The 16,621-nt window shown below is 49.2% G+C and overlaps 1 protein-coding gene across 1 annotated transcript in view; it reads left to right on the top strand.

The window, feature by feature from the left end:
- Positions 1-5,377: 5,377 nt before the first annotated feature.
- The window catches only part of GNPTAB (N-acetylglucosamine-1-phosphate transferase subunits alpha and beta), a 644,942-nt gene continuing 633,698 nt past the window's right edge, over positions 5,378-16,621 (top strand). Inside the window, exon 1 of the mRNA XM_085653265.1 lies at positions 5,378-5,627. Within this exon, the coding sequence (XP_085509391.1) occupies positions 5,499-5,627 (129 nt within the window). The 5' untranslated portion in view covers positions 5,378-5,498. The remainder of the gene's footprint in view (positions 5,628-16,621) is intronic.

Raw genomic sequence — 16,621 nt, forward strand, 5'->3', positions numbered from 1 at the left:
GTGCTGATGAAGTCTGGACTTTTCAGCTTGGCGCCAGCTGAGTGATTGTCCACCTAAGTGATGTTCGTCGGTCCAGCGTACTCTTGCTGTGAGGCAAATAGTGTCTTGTTGTTCAAAATAGGTGCATCAGGAGCGTAGGGGTGAGTCCATTGTAAAGTACCGGAAGATTATGTCGCTTGATCCTTTGACGATAGTCTTGGCATCCTGTAACCTGTTGAATTCTCTATTGTATGGCCTGGCTGCTTCCTGGAATCCATTGGTGGGGCAAAGTAAAAGTCCATCTCTCACGCTCTGGGAGGCCCCTTGGATGAGTTCCCCGGGACTGCATATGGGCTCTGACTCTGGAGTCACCGCCTCGTCGCTTGTGCAAACTTCAGGGGTGGATGGGTATTTGTCAAAACCTGCTCTCTCTATCAGGATTGGGACATGTGATTGGGAGATGGTCACTATATCTTCAGGTCGTCTCTCGGTATGGCAATGGTGCAGGACTTGTTGTGATACTTGACGCTCCTGGGATGGTAGTGATGCACATGAAATATGATAGAGTAGCTGTCATGAGACGACTGTACAACAGGTGGTAATTTGGGGTGAGTGACGGACCTTTGCCGTCATGATACTCGTCGTACGCTGGGTGCAGCTCTTCTTGTTTGGCATGTGTGTGTGCAAACAGGGATGCCCTTTCCTTTAAGCAGCCGGCGACAGATGGATGACGGTCACCATGAAGAATGATGGCACCACACCCCAGTGGCTGTCGTATCTTAGAAGGTGCTCTCAGGTGATGGTGCGAGTACTCGTTCTGGTCCCCTTTTGTTGATTTCTACTGCGCACTTGTCGTCTGTTTTCCTGGAATAGGTCTGTCACCGTCCTATAGCCTTCCACTCCTTATCTTTTCTGAAATGTGGCGACAGGCCACGTAATGCAGGTCGCTTCTTGCTGCAGTGGCATCTTGCTGCAGTGGCATCTTGCTGCAATGACATTGTGTTGCAGTGGCATCGTGCTGCCATGGCATTGTGTTGCAGTGGCATCATGCTGCAATGGCATCATGTTGCAGTGGCATCATGCTGCAATGGCATCTTGCTGCAGTGGCATTGTGCTGCAATATCATCGTGTTGCAGTGGCATCATCCTGCAATGGCATCGTGTTGCAGTGGCATCATGCTGCAGTAACCGCGCAGTGCAAGTCGCTTCAACACCTGCTCTGAATAGTGGTGAAAAGCCACGTAACGCATGTTCCATCAGTACATGCTCTGAATATGTGGTGAAAGGGCCACGCAATCTTACAGGGATCTCCTGCTCACTCCGTCGTGTTCTCTGGGCTTGGTATTTTCTCCCATCACGGACCACTCACAGGTCCAGTCCTGTCAAATAGGACTGGGCTTCTTCTCAGGTGCGTCAGCCATTTCAGGGACGGCAGTGGAGGTAGGTGTGTTTTGATTGATCCATTCTGTAATGCCTACCATACCCTTCTTCTCCTTGACAGAGTATTCCGGCTGTAATTTAGGATCTCTGTGGGAGGTAAGTATCTCCCTTACCTTGCGTCAGATGTGGCGACGCGCCACTCAGAGTGCAGGAATCTCCTCATGCCTGTAAAGGACCGATACACACCACAGTCTTACGGCAGTATTGGAGGCACTCTCTGAATGGTTTCTGGCCCACTACTGGGTGATGTTGGTGCAGGTAGGTTGACTACGAGCACTCTCCTTCCTGCGTTCGGGCCACACGGGGCCCCTTTCTCCTCTGGGATCTCCTCGGTGCTTTGCAGATGGCGGGTAATCTCCCTTCCGCCTACTTTTCGCTCGAGGGCATTGCTCTTGGACCTTGAGATTGCACTGTCATGCCGTTGGATCCTGCCTTGGTTTCTGCATGCTTGGCAGGGTTGGTAACTCCTTGTAAAATTCTTCTAGACAGTACTGGGGCAGCTGGCTGGCACACATTCCTCCATGTAGCCATTCACTGTCCATGCGCACCAGTGAGTATACGCTCAGTCTGTCACGTACATTGAACATAGTGGCTGCTCCTCTCTTGGATGTCCTGCTATGTAACCTTGCACTGCCCATGAAGGTACTGATTCTCATGCACGTCATCCTTTCTTGTGCTGGAAGAAGGGCATCCGTGGTGCTGGTCTGCCAGCTAGTACTGCTCCATTCATTAAGGGGTGCATTGTCTCTGTCTCCCTTGCATCTGGACTCTCTCTGTATGCAGTCTTGCATTGTCTCTGTGTCTCTTGAGACAGTGCTTTCTGCTGGCTCCTTTTGGTGCCTGCTCTTTTCTCTTGCGGAGGTGGCAGACAGCAACTGGGTGTTGTAATCCTCGCCTCTCTCATCGGGAACTACTCCAAGTTGTGTGGCTTCTTTCCTCAGGCCATACACATTGCGTCTTCTCTGAGGAAACAGTTTTCTGACAGTATGCAGAGGTACTCGCTGGCTCATGAGCAGGGCCTTGTGGGGGTTAGGAGTCTATGGTTATCCGTTCTTGGGCCCTCTGAGGGCCGTGGCAACCTTGCTGACACTGCGGGCTGTGCTTCTCCGGCAGCAGTTGCCTCTTGTTGTCTTTATGTTGCTGCTCTTTGTCCCTCCATCATGTTGTGATGCAACAGCCGGTCCTGTGCTCCTGCTATACCATCTTGGTACTATTGTGTTTTTTTTTTTTTTGGGCAGCTGTGGGCTTCATGTAACTCCTTGTGGGGGTTCACAGTCTCTCCCCTCTAAAATAACAGGCCGCCCACAACTGGTGTGTGTGTCACCCTCTTTGGCAGTCTTGTGATGTTGCTGATTGGAGCACGGGCACTGTAAACCTGCTTACGTTTTTAAATGTAATTGCCCAATTCTGTGGGCGGGCTCAGGCAGGGGTGAATGTAGTGGCTGCTTTGGAGTCTCTTGTTGAGCGCAGGAGTCACAGTCCTTGTTCCCTGGGCTTTCACTATCCGATGGCGCCGTCCGTGTTCGTGGATTCCCATCTGCGTGGTCAGCTCAGGCAGTCAAGCTTTGGCAGAGGAGGGGCTCTCTTGTGAGCACTGTTCGTTTTTTTCTTTTTTTTTTTCTCAGGCAGTTGTTCGCTTCTATGTGGCTCACCTGGTGCTTGTCTCACCCTTAGGCGCTCGTTAGGCTGTCAGGCTGCTCTCGTGGTGCCGGTGTCCTTCACACACTGCTCCCAGCAATCATTACAGCCTCTGAATATCGCCTGGTCTGAAGTACGGCGCTGGAGTCCCCCTGAGGTGGTGCTATAGCCACTTTTTTCAGCCCGTGGCAGCTTTTCCCTTGCAGCAGGGGTCATTTCGGTGGCCCCTGTGTCAGGCCGGCCGCGGGAGCATTTTAGGCTTCAGTACTGCGCTGGTGTGGTATTCTGAGCTGCAATCAGGTGGCGCTGCAGCCACTCCCTTCATTCGAACCCTGGCAGTGTTCATAATGCTGCGGGCTCACGCCAGTCCCGCTCCAGGTCGCAGGGCCCCCAAAAGTCCTCCCTCAACTGTGCAGCAGCTCACCCACTGCATCCACAGGCCACGCGGGGCTGACGCAGCAGGCAGAAAAGCAAATGTCAGAGCCGCCAAACACAACAGGCACTCTCCCCGGCTGGCGGCAAGAGCGGAGGGCGGCTGTCGCACCCCCAGGTAAGGACACTGCGGCTCCTGGCGGTATTCTGGGGGGTAGTGAGTGGCGTATGTTTGGAAACGCCTGTGCAGGGTTTGTTACGGGGCTGCTGTGGTCTCAGGACACCACAGGCTCATGACGGCTGAGAGGTGGCAGGCATGTTTATGTGCGCAGCGGGGATCTCTGTCGGTTGTGGCACTCACCATGGGGCAGCTGGTTTCACGGGCCCGCGCACACTTCGCAGGATCGCTGTGCAACAGTCACATGGTGGTGGTGCGTTTAAAGTCCTCTGCCCGCAGTGGTGTCTTCATTACTAACTGCAGTTACTCCCACAGTGCATCTGGCGTGCCGATGCTGTACCGTGTCTTTTGCCACTGTGGGACGATTTTGGCAGGCCGCCTTTCACTGTCGTGGGCCAATTTCGTTGTGGGCGTATTGTAGGGCTGTGGTGGTTATCACACTCATGGGCCCATCCACGCACGTCTCGCCTGCAGGTAGTGTTTCTCGCTGGGACGCTGCACAGCTCCTCGCTGCAGGCACTTGGGCACAGTCACCTTGCCTCATGCAGGCGATGTAGGTGCCGAGGAATGTATGTGATGTTGGGGTGGCACTTCACCCCCTTGCCTCCTTCAGGCCAATCGAGCGCCTGCCCTCAGCATACAGTTGTAGGGACACCAGGGAACAGGTGCGGGGTGCCTCAAACTGCAGTCGGTGTACACGTAGGTTCATCCCCCCTCGTCGCCAGTGTTATGTTCTGGGCCCTAGGCCCACATATTGGAGAAAGGACGACACAGATACAGTGTTTATGGTACTGTGAACTAGCCACGAGCACGTGCACTCGGGCTCTTTTATTTGCGGGGTCACCTGACTGGTGACGCCCGTGTTGGATGGGTGAGGGGGTGTGTGTGTGGGCCAGCCCTTGGGGGAGTGGCTAGCAGAAACACTAGACTGTGTCCAGCAGGACACAACACACCCTAGTGTGTTTTTTTCTGGCTTAGACTAAACTTAGCCGCATTTTATAAAATTGCGGCCATAACATGATCTTCCTGCTAGCGTGCTGTACTTCATTAATTCATTCACAATTACGCACCAGTATCATGCACAGGGCTCAACGGACTTTAGCTGGGCAGAATAACCCCCCGCCCCCCTGTGTCAGCCAGGGCTGAGACAGCTTCCCAGGCACACACAGTTTTTAAGCTGCCAGCCGCACCCGAGTACTTCACAGGTCTTTAAAAGATCATTCACTTGTTAACGAGGCTTTGTTGTTGTTTTTTCACCCCCTGCATCTCCACTCTGCCTATGGCTGGAAGAATTAGCCCGCACCCGAAATGTTTAAGCCCCTCCCGAAATTTGTCTCTAGTTGCGCTTCTGATCATGCAGATTATCCAAGCAATATTGCGTCCACGTCATTTTGTGGGCAAAATAAATGTGAATATAACAAAAAAAGTCACCATAGTTCTTATATGTTTTCGCTGTGAAAACAAATATGAAGGTGCTATAATATTGGCCAATTGAAGTGAATACTTAGGTTTTTGTCTTTTAAATAGATTTCGGTTCGAATGTAGAGGTAACATAACTATTTTCAAATCCGCTGATAACATTACCGATACCATTACTGAACAGCGAGCAGGCTCAAAGATAGTATCTGACACCAGTGCTTATCATTAACCGCAAAACTGCCGTTGGGCTGCGATGACAGCACTATGAAGCATGTGACTGGTGACTGTCCTAGAGATTCATTTAACACTAGACCGAGCCTTAAAAATGAGCGGCAGCCATGTTGGATGAGGAGAACCTCAGCAGTATCCCACAGGGTGATCTGTCGTGTTACGCTACACTAAGATGGCGCGTATCGTCCCACCCCACGGTCCTGTTTCACGGATGTGAACACCGGCTTCGGTGATGTCCGGCCATGGTGCTGAGCGCGCTGCTCAAGCTGCTGCAGAGACAGACCTACACATGTCTATCCCACAGACATGGGCTCTACCTTGGCTTCGCGGGGCTTGTGCTCATGATCGTGTCGGCCCTGCAGTTTGGAGAGGTGAGTGCAGATTCAGCTGACGGGGCATGTGACAGAGAGTACAGACTAAAGCATACTGGTCTCCGGGCAGGTTATCGTTACTGGAGACCTTATTTACAACTCGGGACGTTCTGTTTACAAGCTTTACTACACCTCCCAGACTGAAGTGTCAGCTTAGGGCAGGAGACAGGATGTCCAGCCTTCATGGGCGATCTAGCTAACCAAATTATGGAACGCATGAATCGTAATTACAACAGGGGGTAGGAAACCGCGGTTAAAGATTGGATGGAAAGCGTGCATAGGACAGGACATTGGGTGCTGATCAACAGATGTAGAATGTCACAGGGCAGGTGTAAAGTATATATCCCCAAGATGAAAGGTCATCAAGATTTATTGTAACACCGATATTTATTTATTGCGATTTTATATAGCGCGAACATTACCCGGAGGTGTCAGAGCGCTTTACAAAAGAACCAGTTGCGTTACATAAGGACTTTGGATTACATGAGTTACATAAGAGATACAAACAGAAAACATTTTGCAAATGTACAAGGTGTAAAGTCACACGGACACACAGATAAACTCTGAAATCACATAGGAATGGTAGTAAGTACAAAGGTCTACTACATATACTAGTGGTTAGAGTTCTATATATACAAATAGTAAATTCACTCAGGATTACATTTTAACAGCGATTAGGCTTGGACAATTATATATTACATATATATATATATATATATATATATATATATATATATATATATATATATATATATATAGAGTTACAGAAGCATGGCTCAGGCATAGGGAAAAAGCAGGCAAGGGGAGAGAAATTCAGGAGAGAGAGGAAAGGAATAGGGAAGGTAGAAAGAGTGAGGGAGGGAAGAGGTAGGGGAGGGGGTGATGAGTGATGGAAACAGGGACAGGCGAGTCAAAGAAGAAAGTCACAATAATGGCGGGGAGCATAAGAGTCCAAGTCAGAAAGTCAAGGGAGCAAGTTCCAAAAACATCAAGAGCCCATTCGTGCCCTCGGCTCGAAACCAGCCGGCGCGCTCTTTCCAGCAACACCTCCAAATCATCATCCATATCCAAGTCCCCACCCGCCCAGCATGGCACCTTCCTGTTCTCTTCAGGTGGAATACATAGTGGAGGATATGGGATATACATAGTGAGGCAGACAACAACCAGCCTTATCTCTTTCTCCAAGCGACGACTCAAGATTCCATTTACACGTATGACTGTAGAACACCAAGAGAAGCACGCTCAGAGGAAGGTTGACAAAATACATGTAATAAATGTATATACCTATTTACAAAAAACAACAGGGGAAGAACACGGAGTATGCGAGCTAAGAAATTTAGGTAGGGTGTCCTGGACCTAGGATTAAAGTAATGTATGGACTAGAAGGGAGGGGAATATAGAGGACACTCAAGGTAGGTCGTAGGTCCTGGAAAGTCCCAGTGTACAGAACGGGGTAGAAGACAGTGGGGTGCATGTTATGATAGTATAGAGTAATGGGGCAGACAGGGCTTTAAGTGGGCAGGTCTCAGACCTGGTGGTAATAGAAATAAAAAATAAAGCATTGGAAAAGCCGATAGGGTTCGCCTATGTGAAATCTGTTGGGTTTGTCAATGTTTTTTTTTATTTTATTTTTTTACATATCTATACATCCCAGCTGTTCATTATGAGCTGTGAGATTATACAAACTTTTCCTATTCATACCGAGCATATACAGTAGGCAGAAGATGAACAGTAAAACAAAGGGCCCCGGAACAGGGGATTAACAAAGCTGCCAATGTAATTTGACATACAATTTAAGACTTTGGAAGGTATGCAATTTTTACTCAACTCTGCTGGGCGCCGAGACATGTTTTCAGCTGTACTTCGGCTACAAAGTTACATATCAATTAAATATTTTACATGCTGACAGGGACTCTGGTATCACTAAAATTGGCTTGACGCGTATGCATTATTGACAACGTGATAGATTCCCTAAAACAGATAGACACACAAACAAGTCTGCAGCGGTGATTATGCCAGAAGCTGATTACAGGATATTTTTCGTGTTTGCAGCAAAACTAAGATGTTTGCACCAGAGGGTAATTCTGCTATGTGGAGATGCCTTTATTAATAAAACGTGAGCATGCACTCTGTATTTTCAAACATCTTCTGCCGTCCCCCCTGATTCCAACGAATGGTAAGTAAAGGTAAGTAACAGGCAGGTTCTAAGCCCCTTTTAAGAATTTTTTTTAATACAAGATATTTTGCAAGCACAAACACTGTGCAGGCGAAACCTAAAAACGACTGAAACAAAATCCTATCAGACTGTATTCCTGCCCTTAAGTTTACTGGGTAAAAACGGATCGATTTCTCAACAATGACTAAAAACCCTTTAGCTATTGCATCTTATCAATGCCATACCTGTTTATATATCATGATTTACTGTAAAAACCCTTTAGGTATTGCATGTTCTCTATGCCATGCCGCTTTACGTATCACGTTTTACTTCATCTTGCTTTCACCAGGAGAATTTGCTTTTTTCCAAGATGTTATTTCTGTGGTTTTTAGGTCTCTCGCCTAGCGATGCAGTGCGCAGAACTGCTCGCACAGCGCGAGTCCTTTTGTCCGGGGTTCCGAAACGGACCCTGGAATTGTACACTATTGTGCGTGTGTTTTTAGTTTTGGCTTCCGTTATTGGGCTTTGAGTGCATTTTTTTTTTTAAACAGAGCACGCAATAGGCCAAAGCCCATGTGGTTTCAATTACCTTGCCCAGACACGGGCGCGATAATTGAAAACATATGGCTCGCTGTGGCGCGTGCGCGCGCACCACTAGCAGGCGTGTTTTTTTGTTTTTCATTACAATAGCGATCGCTTTCGCGATCGCTTTCAGTGCCGCTTGTTAAAACTGTTTTTTATTAACTGATTCATCTTGAGCGTCTCCGTTTTCCTAGGCGCTGATTGCTTCTTATTCGGTGGCGACTTCTTCTTTTCGTATGTGTCCCTCCATGTTGTCATTTAAAGCACATTATGAACCACGGTTTTCCCAAATTGGCAGCGTCCCAGCCCGTTGTTCTTTTTTACGACAAACTGCTATGATGACTCCCACTATCTCCTAATGTGTCTAAGATCACACCATGGGCCACTTGTGGTAGAGCACGGATCTGAAACCCTATGCCCCCTTTCCTGATTTTCTTTTATGGCAGATGCTACCGGCAGTCATTTTTGGGCAAACATTTCAAAGTTTTCCTGTGAGTTAGGAGATGTTCTAGAGACTCAAAATATATTTTCCTGGGGCGCGGTGTGTGCGGGTGATGAAAGCCACAGGTGGAGATGGGATTAATACATGCAGACATTGCCATGTGAACTCCGGCAACAAACTAATAACACACAAATGGTTCATTACAAAGAGCGCAGACATGTTATGCCTCCTCTACCAGGGAACCCGAAGAGACGCGACTGCCCACCTCGCTGTATGCGCCGGCCTGTATCTGCTGATGTCGAGGCTGTAGATCTCGTCCTCTTCTCACCGGAAGCAGTCATGAACGCACACTTTTGTCATACTGGAACAGTCCCAGTGCATTGTGCTGTCTGATGACAAACAGCCCAGCAGCACCACGCTCCATCGTTGTAGCATCTGCTATTTACAGCGCTTAGAGGGGGGAAAAATCTGTAGCATAAGTCAGAGCTGGCCTTTGGTCAGAGAGCACCCTGGACAAAGCTTAGTCTGGCACCCCCACACTCGCCCTCTTTAATTGCCTATAGTTTGAAATTTTGAAGGAGTGGGAGGAAATTGTGGTCAGACTCGGGAGCTTTAAAAAACAAACAAAAGGCAGCCAAGGCACCAACAGTCTTCTGGACAAGGGTTCAAATTCACTTGTCTTTGGACGTAAGTCAGATAAACACTGCTGCAGGCCCTCCAGTGCACCTCTGAGAGTCGGCGCCCTGGGCGCTGGCCCAATGCGCACTTGCGAAAGGCTAGGCCAAAACTGTCAGATTCTGTCATGGTTCCGTCTGTATTTGTCTGTATTGTATCTGGTCTGTATTTTGTTTGTCGCAGGAACAAAACTGGGTCACCTGCCGCGTCTTCTGCTCCACAAAGTCTTGACTGTTGCACCCGTTGACTCGATGTGCCGCAAAGGAGCGCAGTAGATACATCAGACTTTTTTAGCCCTGGCAACGTCAAGGGGGAACACACACAGCAATCTGCTGCAAACTAAAACTTTCTCCCTTGAAACAGGCCCGGAGCTCAGAGGCGCACGAGGTCACGGGGAAGATAAGGCAATGGCAAACGCTTGTTTTTATTAACTGATTCATCTAAAGCGTCCCCGTTTTCCTAGGCGCTGTAAGTAACGAGTGTTACCATTGCACACTTTAATGGTACTCAATATGCTGACTGCAGAAGAGTTGAATCCTGAATTGGCCTTGCTAAAATTAGACCTAGTTTCTGCTGTTTTAGAACACCCCTGTGAATAAGAAACAAATAGACGGTCCAGGAGACAAATAAGAAAATGTCGGGGGTGGTAAATTTGCAAATAACGGCTCCTGAGTTGCGGGCAGGATATTGCTTGCTTAAATTGGATTTCTAACAGGTTTGTGCAGTAGAATACTTTAAATTGTGATGGATACGCGAGTAATTTGACAGCAGAGTCTAATCAATAATTTCCAAGAATGAGAAAGGCCGTACAATTACTGAATCTCTTGGCAGAGGTTTACTCGCTCTGGCCCAGGGGCCTCTGTGGACATATTTTATATTTATATTGTTTGGATGGGCGTGAGATGTTTTGGGAAATGAGCAGTGACAGAAAGAGGTAGTGTAGGCAAAATTGAGCTGCACTGTCCGAGCACTGTGTGGATTTCCTTACTGGAGAGGCAAAGAGGCGCGAGCCAATGTTGGGTTGCACGGACAGAGCTTTGTTTGGGTTCCTGTGCTGGGACAGAAGGAAGGGCTGTAGTCGAGGAGCACTGGCATAGTGAGCTTGAGTGACAGTACTGGAATGAGCGTGAGCTGCTGGTGAGGACTGCTGTGCACCGGTAAAGCCTCCGGATGGATCCCATACCAGAACAGCATGCTGTGCTGTAGGTCTGTGGGTCCCCAGTACTGGATTAGGAGGGGGGTACTGCAGCTCAGGGCTCGCGTACTCGCGCACGTGTGGGCTGTAGTACTGCGTAAAGACTGGGTGCATTGGCTAAGCGTCTCCTCGAGCTGCAAAGGGCCCTCAGACTAACGCCACACAGCAAAGCGAGCTAAAAGCTTGATTAACTGCCGAGTGGATGTGACCCCGTCAGGTGTGTGGCACCTTCAGCCTGTCGCAAGTCATCAGTTTTAAATGCACTACATGTTGCATTCTGGGAAGTGTAGTTCATTATTAAGATTGTAAGTTTTCGCAAAAAAAACAACATGCAAAGTGCTGTGGGGTAAAAAGCAAGCAACTAGTGTAGGCGTCCCTCAAAACACTGTCCGCTTGTAAAATGTTACACCGTGGCCGCCTGGAGAAGGGAGGTGCTAGTTTGTTGAAGGATTCCTTAATCAAAAGAAGAAGCAAGCCTGCTGATGGAAACCTGTGTTCCCCTTTTTCGAGGAATCCGTATTCACCCAACAATCACCCCCAGCTATCTACTTTGTGTTAAGCGCAGGGATTTAAGTGGGATGAAAAAACCCGGGGGTCTCGCAAAGGGGCGTGGCCGACGGGCGTGGCTTTATAACACCTAAGCTAAAAATCTGTGCTTACCATAGTGTGCCGCCCGACTTGTTTTGAGGGTTGCTGTTTACGCAGTGGCTATCTCTGCTGAGGCACCTGGCTCATTACAGTGTGCACGTAGTGTATTAGTATACATTTCAATGTGCGCAGGGGCATGGGGTATCTCGCTAGCTCTTGTGAAGAGTGAGTGGTTCGTTGGTGTACACACTGTGGAATTATTAGGCCCTATTACAACGCAGATTAGGTCCAAAAGCCCTTTTAAAAATGGAATGTATGTGTTGTGGTCGAACTGTAAAAGCTTGTCCTGTTGGCATCAGAGGAAGAAATCGTTTTACAAAACATGCATTAAATGAATGCTGCTGAAGCAACAGTGTAATGGCAAACACGATAAAAGTACTTAAACATTGGAGGCAAAAATAGTAAAGGCGAGGCAGAAATAGTTAAAAAATAAAATAAAAAAATAAATAAAAAAAAGTATAAAATGCGTGCTGCTGCAACAGTATAATCTAACAAGCATTGAAAATGCAATATGTCTCGCCTTTCATTAAGTTAAAGCCATTTGCTTTGCTAATGGTATTGTATAGCAAAGCAAATGGCTTTAACTTAATGAAAGACGAGACCTATTGCATTTTCAATGCTTGTTTTATCATGCAACATATGACTTGCATAGGACATACTTTGAACTGAGTCGCCTCCTGGTGTCTGAGTGCGTTGGTGGGTGTTTATGACAGTGCACAGTTGAGACTTCAGAAGCTGAAGCAGAAGGCAATGTGTGTTTCACACAGTGCTCGTCACTGGATCATAGAGGTGATCAGCCTACATGCTCAGCAAATCGTTAGCCTCTCTGTGAAGCAATCAAAGTGATAGCTGCATATGTTGCAGCGGTAACTGTGAAATATGCAGATCGAGGATTTCAGATTCGAAGGGGGGGAGGGGAGGGTGTCGTGTCTAATATAGGGTGACCAGATTTTCAGAATGAAAAACCGGGAAGGACAGAGATATAGAAATAGGACTAAATGTTCTACTAGGTCTCAGGGCTTCTTATATACAAATATATATAACATTATATATTTGTGTTCTCTTAAAAGAATGTATTTTCACATTACTTACCGTTCTGTGAAGAGCTCCAGGGTCCGGCTGTGGTGGGCCTGGCCTTGCCCTATGGCCTCTGCAGCCCTGAATCACACCTCATTAAATCCTGCTGTGCTGCTTAAGTGAGGCACGCAGCACAGCAGGAGTGGTTAAAGAAGTGAACTTGTCCCCATTTCTAAGAGGGCTGGTCGACATGTGAGCCTGCATAACACTGTGATTACCGTGCAGGTTCACCCGACCCTCCCTCAAAAACCGGGATATTTCTTTAAATAACCCAGGTACTACCCTAAAACCGGGACTTTTCTTCAATTTGGAGAAAAGTGTTGGGACACCGGGACACTTCTCCAAAAACCGGGAACGTTCGGGGAAATCCGTGACGTCTGGTCACCCTAGTCTAATAGATGAGAGACTGCAGAAAAATGTAGTGAGAAGGAGAACTTATTAATATCTAATACACAGTGTGATATTTTTAGAATTGAAACCTTTTTAAGGTTAAGTATTCACAACAAAATTCGTTTGTTATCCTTTTAGCCCACACAGCTAATAAGTATTGGCAAATCCAATAGGTCTGTCTTGTTTTATGTATGTATTTGCTTCTGTGTTTGGATGCAAGACCATTGACTCATTGTCAGTGAAATTGCTCTCCCACCCTCGCAGCTCCACCATCAAGTGAGGCCCTCCTGAGCCCCTGCACTCCCGAAGTGTTGGTGTTCGATGCCCTCCTCCACCCGCAAGTTATACCTGCGCCTCATCCCTGGTGGTCCAGTGGACCTCTGACTCCTTCTCTCGCTGTGCTTTCTGCTCCCTTTATTCACTCCTTTCTGCTCAGTTTCCTCACTTTTCACCCTTTATTTTTTTCACAGTTTTACTCTCTTTTATCACTTTTCTTCACTTTTCATTCTGCTGCCATCTTCCTTTTTCCTACTTTAGCACCCGTTTTTCCTGCAGCTGCTGCCCCCACAGCTCCTCCCCCCCCGCGCGACCAGCCCAAGCTAGTTCCCCTCCCCGCTCCCAACCCCCAGCTGTCCATCCCTCCCCGACCCCTACTTAATGGCGGATGCGCCAAAGGCAAGTCTGTCTGCGCCCATCCACGACCCGAAAGCGACCAGCGCCAGGAACCCTGGACCTCGGCACTGCCAACGCCTCAACGCAGCGGCACTCAACCCAGGTCGCAACACTGCAAGCTAGCTTCACCAGCCAAGACCCACGGACCCTTCAGCAGTCAAGGTACACTTGCAGCACCGCCAGGACCACGGATCCAGCACAACCCGCCCGCATGAACACAACCGCACCGAAGAACCTGCAATGCTTCCTCCTCAACGTCCGATCCCTCCACAAACACGCCACCGAAATCTAGGTCCTCCTCGACAGCACCATCTCGGATGTCGCATTCTTCACCGAAACCTGGACCAACACCACCTGGATCTCCCGGAAGGACCGCCCTGAAGGAGGAATCGCCATCGTCCACAAATCCACCCTCTGGCTGAGCACACTCCCCGACGAGCCCACGGAACTGATGGAACACCTACACTTCAAGATACAGGCCAGCCCTACCGCCACCTCCGAGGAACCCTCTTCTACCGACCCCCCCCCTTGACCCCGTGGATCATTTACATACTCATTCATGGAAATCATCTCCCCGCAAGCCATCGCATCCACCAACTACACCTTGCTGGGAGACCATAACTTCCACCTCAACAACTAACTAGACCCCAACACCACATCCCTCCTGGACAACCTCCACAACATTGGACTCTGCTAGTGACCGAACCAGCGCACTCAACAGGACACACCCTCGACCCCCTCTTCACAACAGGAAACTCCATCAATTTCAGCCACACCACCGAACTCTCGTGGACAGACCATCGATGCATTCACTTCACCTTCAGAACACCCACCATCCACAGACCCAAGCACCTGCTCCCAAGAAGAAACTGGACCATAATCACCGACGACCAGCTCACCTCCTCACTTGGCAACTCCACCCCAACCATTGCGGAAGACGACGACCCCAACACCGCAGCCTGAACTCTGCACAGATGGATCTCCGACAGCGCCAACACCATAGCCCCCCACAAGAAGAACAACACACACGCCAAGAAAGCCAGATTGTTTACCACCGAACTTAGGGAGTCCGGATGGACGTGCCGCCGCCTCGAAAAGGCCTAGAGGAACTCCAAATCTACAAAAGCACGCAACAACTTCAGAGCCGCCACCAACGCTCACCACCAACTCATCAGAAATACGAGAAAAACAGCAATCAAAGACAGAATCTCCACACACGCGCACAACAGCAAAGAGCTCTACAGCAACATCAAGAAGTGTGCCCAACCCACCAGCGAGTCTACAGACAGCCCTCCCTCACAAGACCTCTGAGACAAACTCAGCACCTTCTTCCACCACAAAATCAAGAACATTTATGACAACTTCAACGAAGACAGCCAACACACTGAACCCTCACCCACCACCCCGACACCCTGAAGCCAACGATTGACAGCTGGACAGCCCTCACCACCGAAGACACACTGAAGACGATGAAGTCAATCCACTCCAGGGCCCCAACGGACCCCTGCACCCACCGCATCTTCAATAGAGCCGCCGACACCATCACACCCATGCTTCACCACACCATCAATCGTTACCTACCGAACGCCTCCTTCCCCGACGACTGGAAGCACGCCAAGATCAACCCCCTCCTAAAGAAGCCCTCAGCGGACCCCATTGACCTCAAAAACTACAGACCCATCTCCCTGCTCCCATTCCCAGCGAAAGTCATTGAGAAAACCACCAAAAGCCAACTCGCCACCTTCGTCGCAGAGCACAACATCCTCGACTCCTCCCAATCCGGCTTCAGAAAACAACACAGCACAGAAACCGCCCTCCTCGCCGCAACAAACGACATCCACTCCCTCCTGAACAGAGGAGAGACAGTAGCCCTCATCCTCCTCGACCTCTCAGCGGCCTTCGACACAGTTTCTCACCGCACCCTAGCACGCAGACTTCACGACGCAGGTCAGACTCCCTCCTTTCCTCTCGGACCCTACACCAACCACATGCGAGTCTCCCAGGGATCCTCCCTCAGCCCCACGCTGTTCAACGTCTACATGGCTCCGCTCGCCCCCATCGTCCGAACCCACGGACTCAACATTGTTTCATACGCAGACGACACACAACTCATCCTCTCCCTATCCAACGAACCCAATGCAGCCTAACACAACTTTCAAGATGGCATGGAAGCAGTTACCAAATGGATGAAAAACAGCTGCCTACAACTCAACACTGACAAAACAGAAGTACTCATAATGGGCCCATACCACGATGCCTGAAACGACACCTGGTGGCCCCTTGCCCTCGGAAGCCCGCCCACCCCCACGGACCACACACGCAACCTCGTAATCATGCTGGACTCCGAACTCAAAATGGACTGCCAGATCAAGTCCGTCGCATCCTCCTGCTTCCACACTCTCCGCCTCCTACACTATACCTTCAAATGGATCCCCCTCGAACACAGAAAGACCGTCACTCACCCCCTCGTCACCAGCAAACTTGACTACGGCAATGCACTCTATGCCGGAATAAACAAAAACCTCACCTGCAAGCTACAAAACATCCAGAACGCCGCCGCAAGATTGGTACTCAACCTGCCAAGACACTGCCACATCTCCCAGCACCTGTGCACACTCCACTGGCTCCCCATTGAGGCTAGAATCACCTTCAAGATTCTCACCCACACACACAAAGCCCTCCACAACACTGGACCAGCATACCTGAACAGCTGAATTCCACGCACCCCAAAGGACCCTACGATCAGCCCAACTCTCCTACGCCGTGGTCCCCCGCACCAGGAAGTCCAGATCGGGAAGCCGCTCCTTGTCCTTCCTCGCGGCCAGAGCCTGGAAGGCCCTACCGCTCCACCTCAGACAGACGACCTCACTCCCCATCTTCACGAGAAACCTCAAAGCATGGCTCTTTGATAGACCTCCTACTTGATGGACTGGAACCTGCACCTCCCCTCCTCCCCAGCGCCTTGTGACCCTTACGGGTGAGTAGTCGCGCTCAACAAATCCATGATTGATTGATTGATGCAATAACCTAAAACTCGTAGAGAGGCACCCAATTTCTTGTCAGGTGGCACTCTCTGTTAAGAACACAACATTTTAGTTTACCTATTTTAAACCACACCCATAATTACAGAGACCAGGCCTCTTGCAAAGGATTGCTTT

The sequence above is a fragment of the Triturus cristatus genome, chromosome 4_1, assembly GCF_964204655.1.
Source record: "Triturus cristatus chromosome 4_1, aTriCri1.1, whole genome shotgun sequence".
Classification (NCBI taxonomy): Eukaryota; Metazoa; Chordata; class Amphibia; order Caudata; family Salamandridae; genus Triturus; species Triturus cristatus.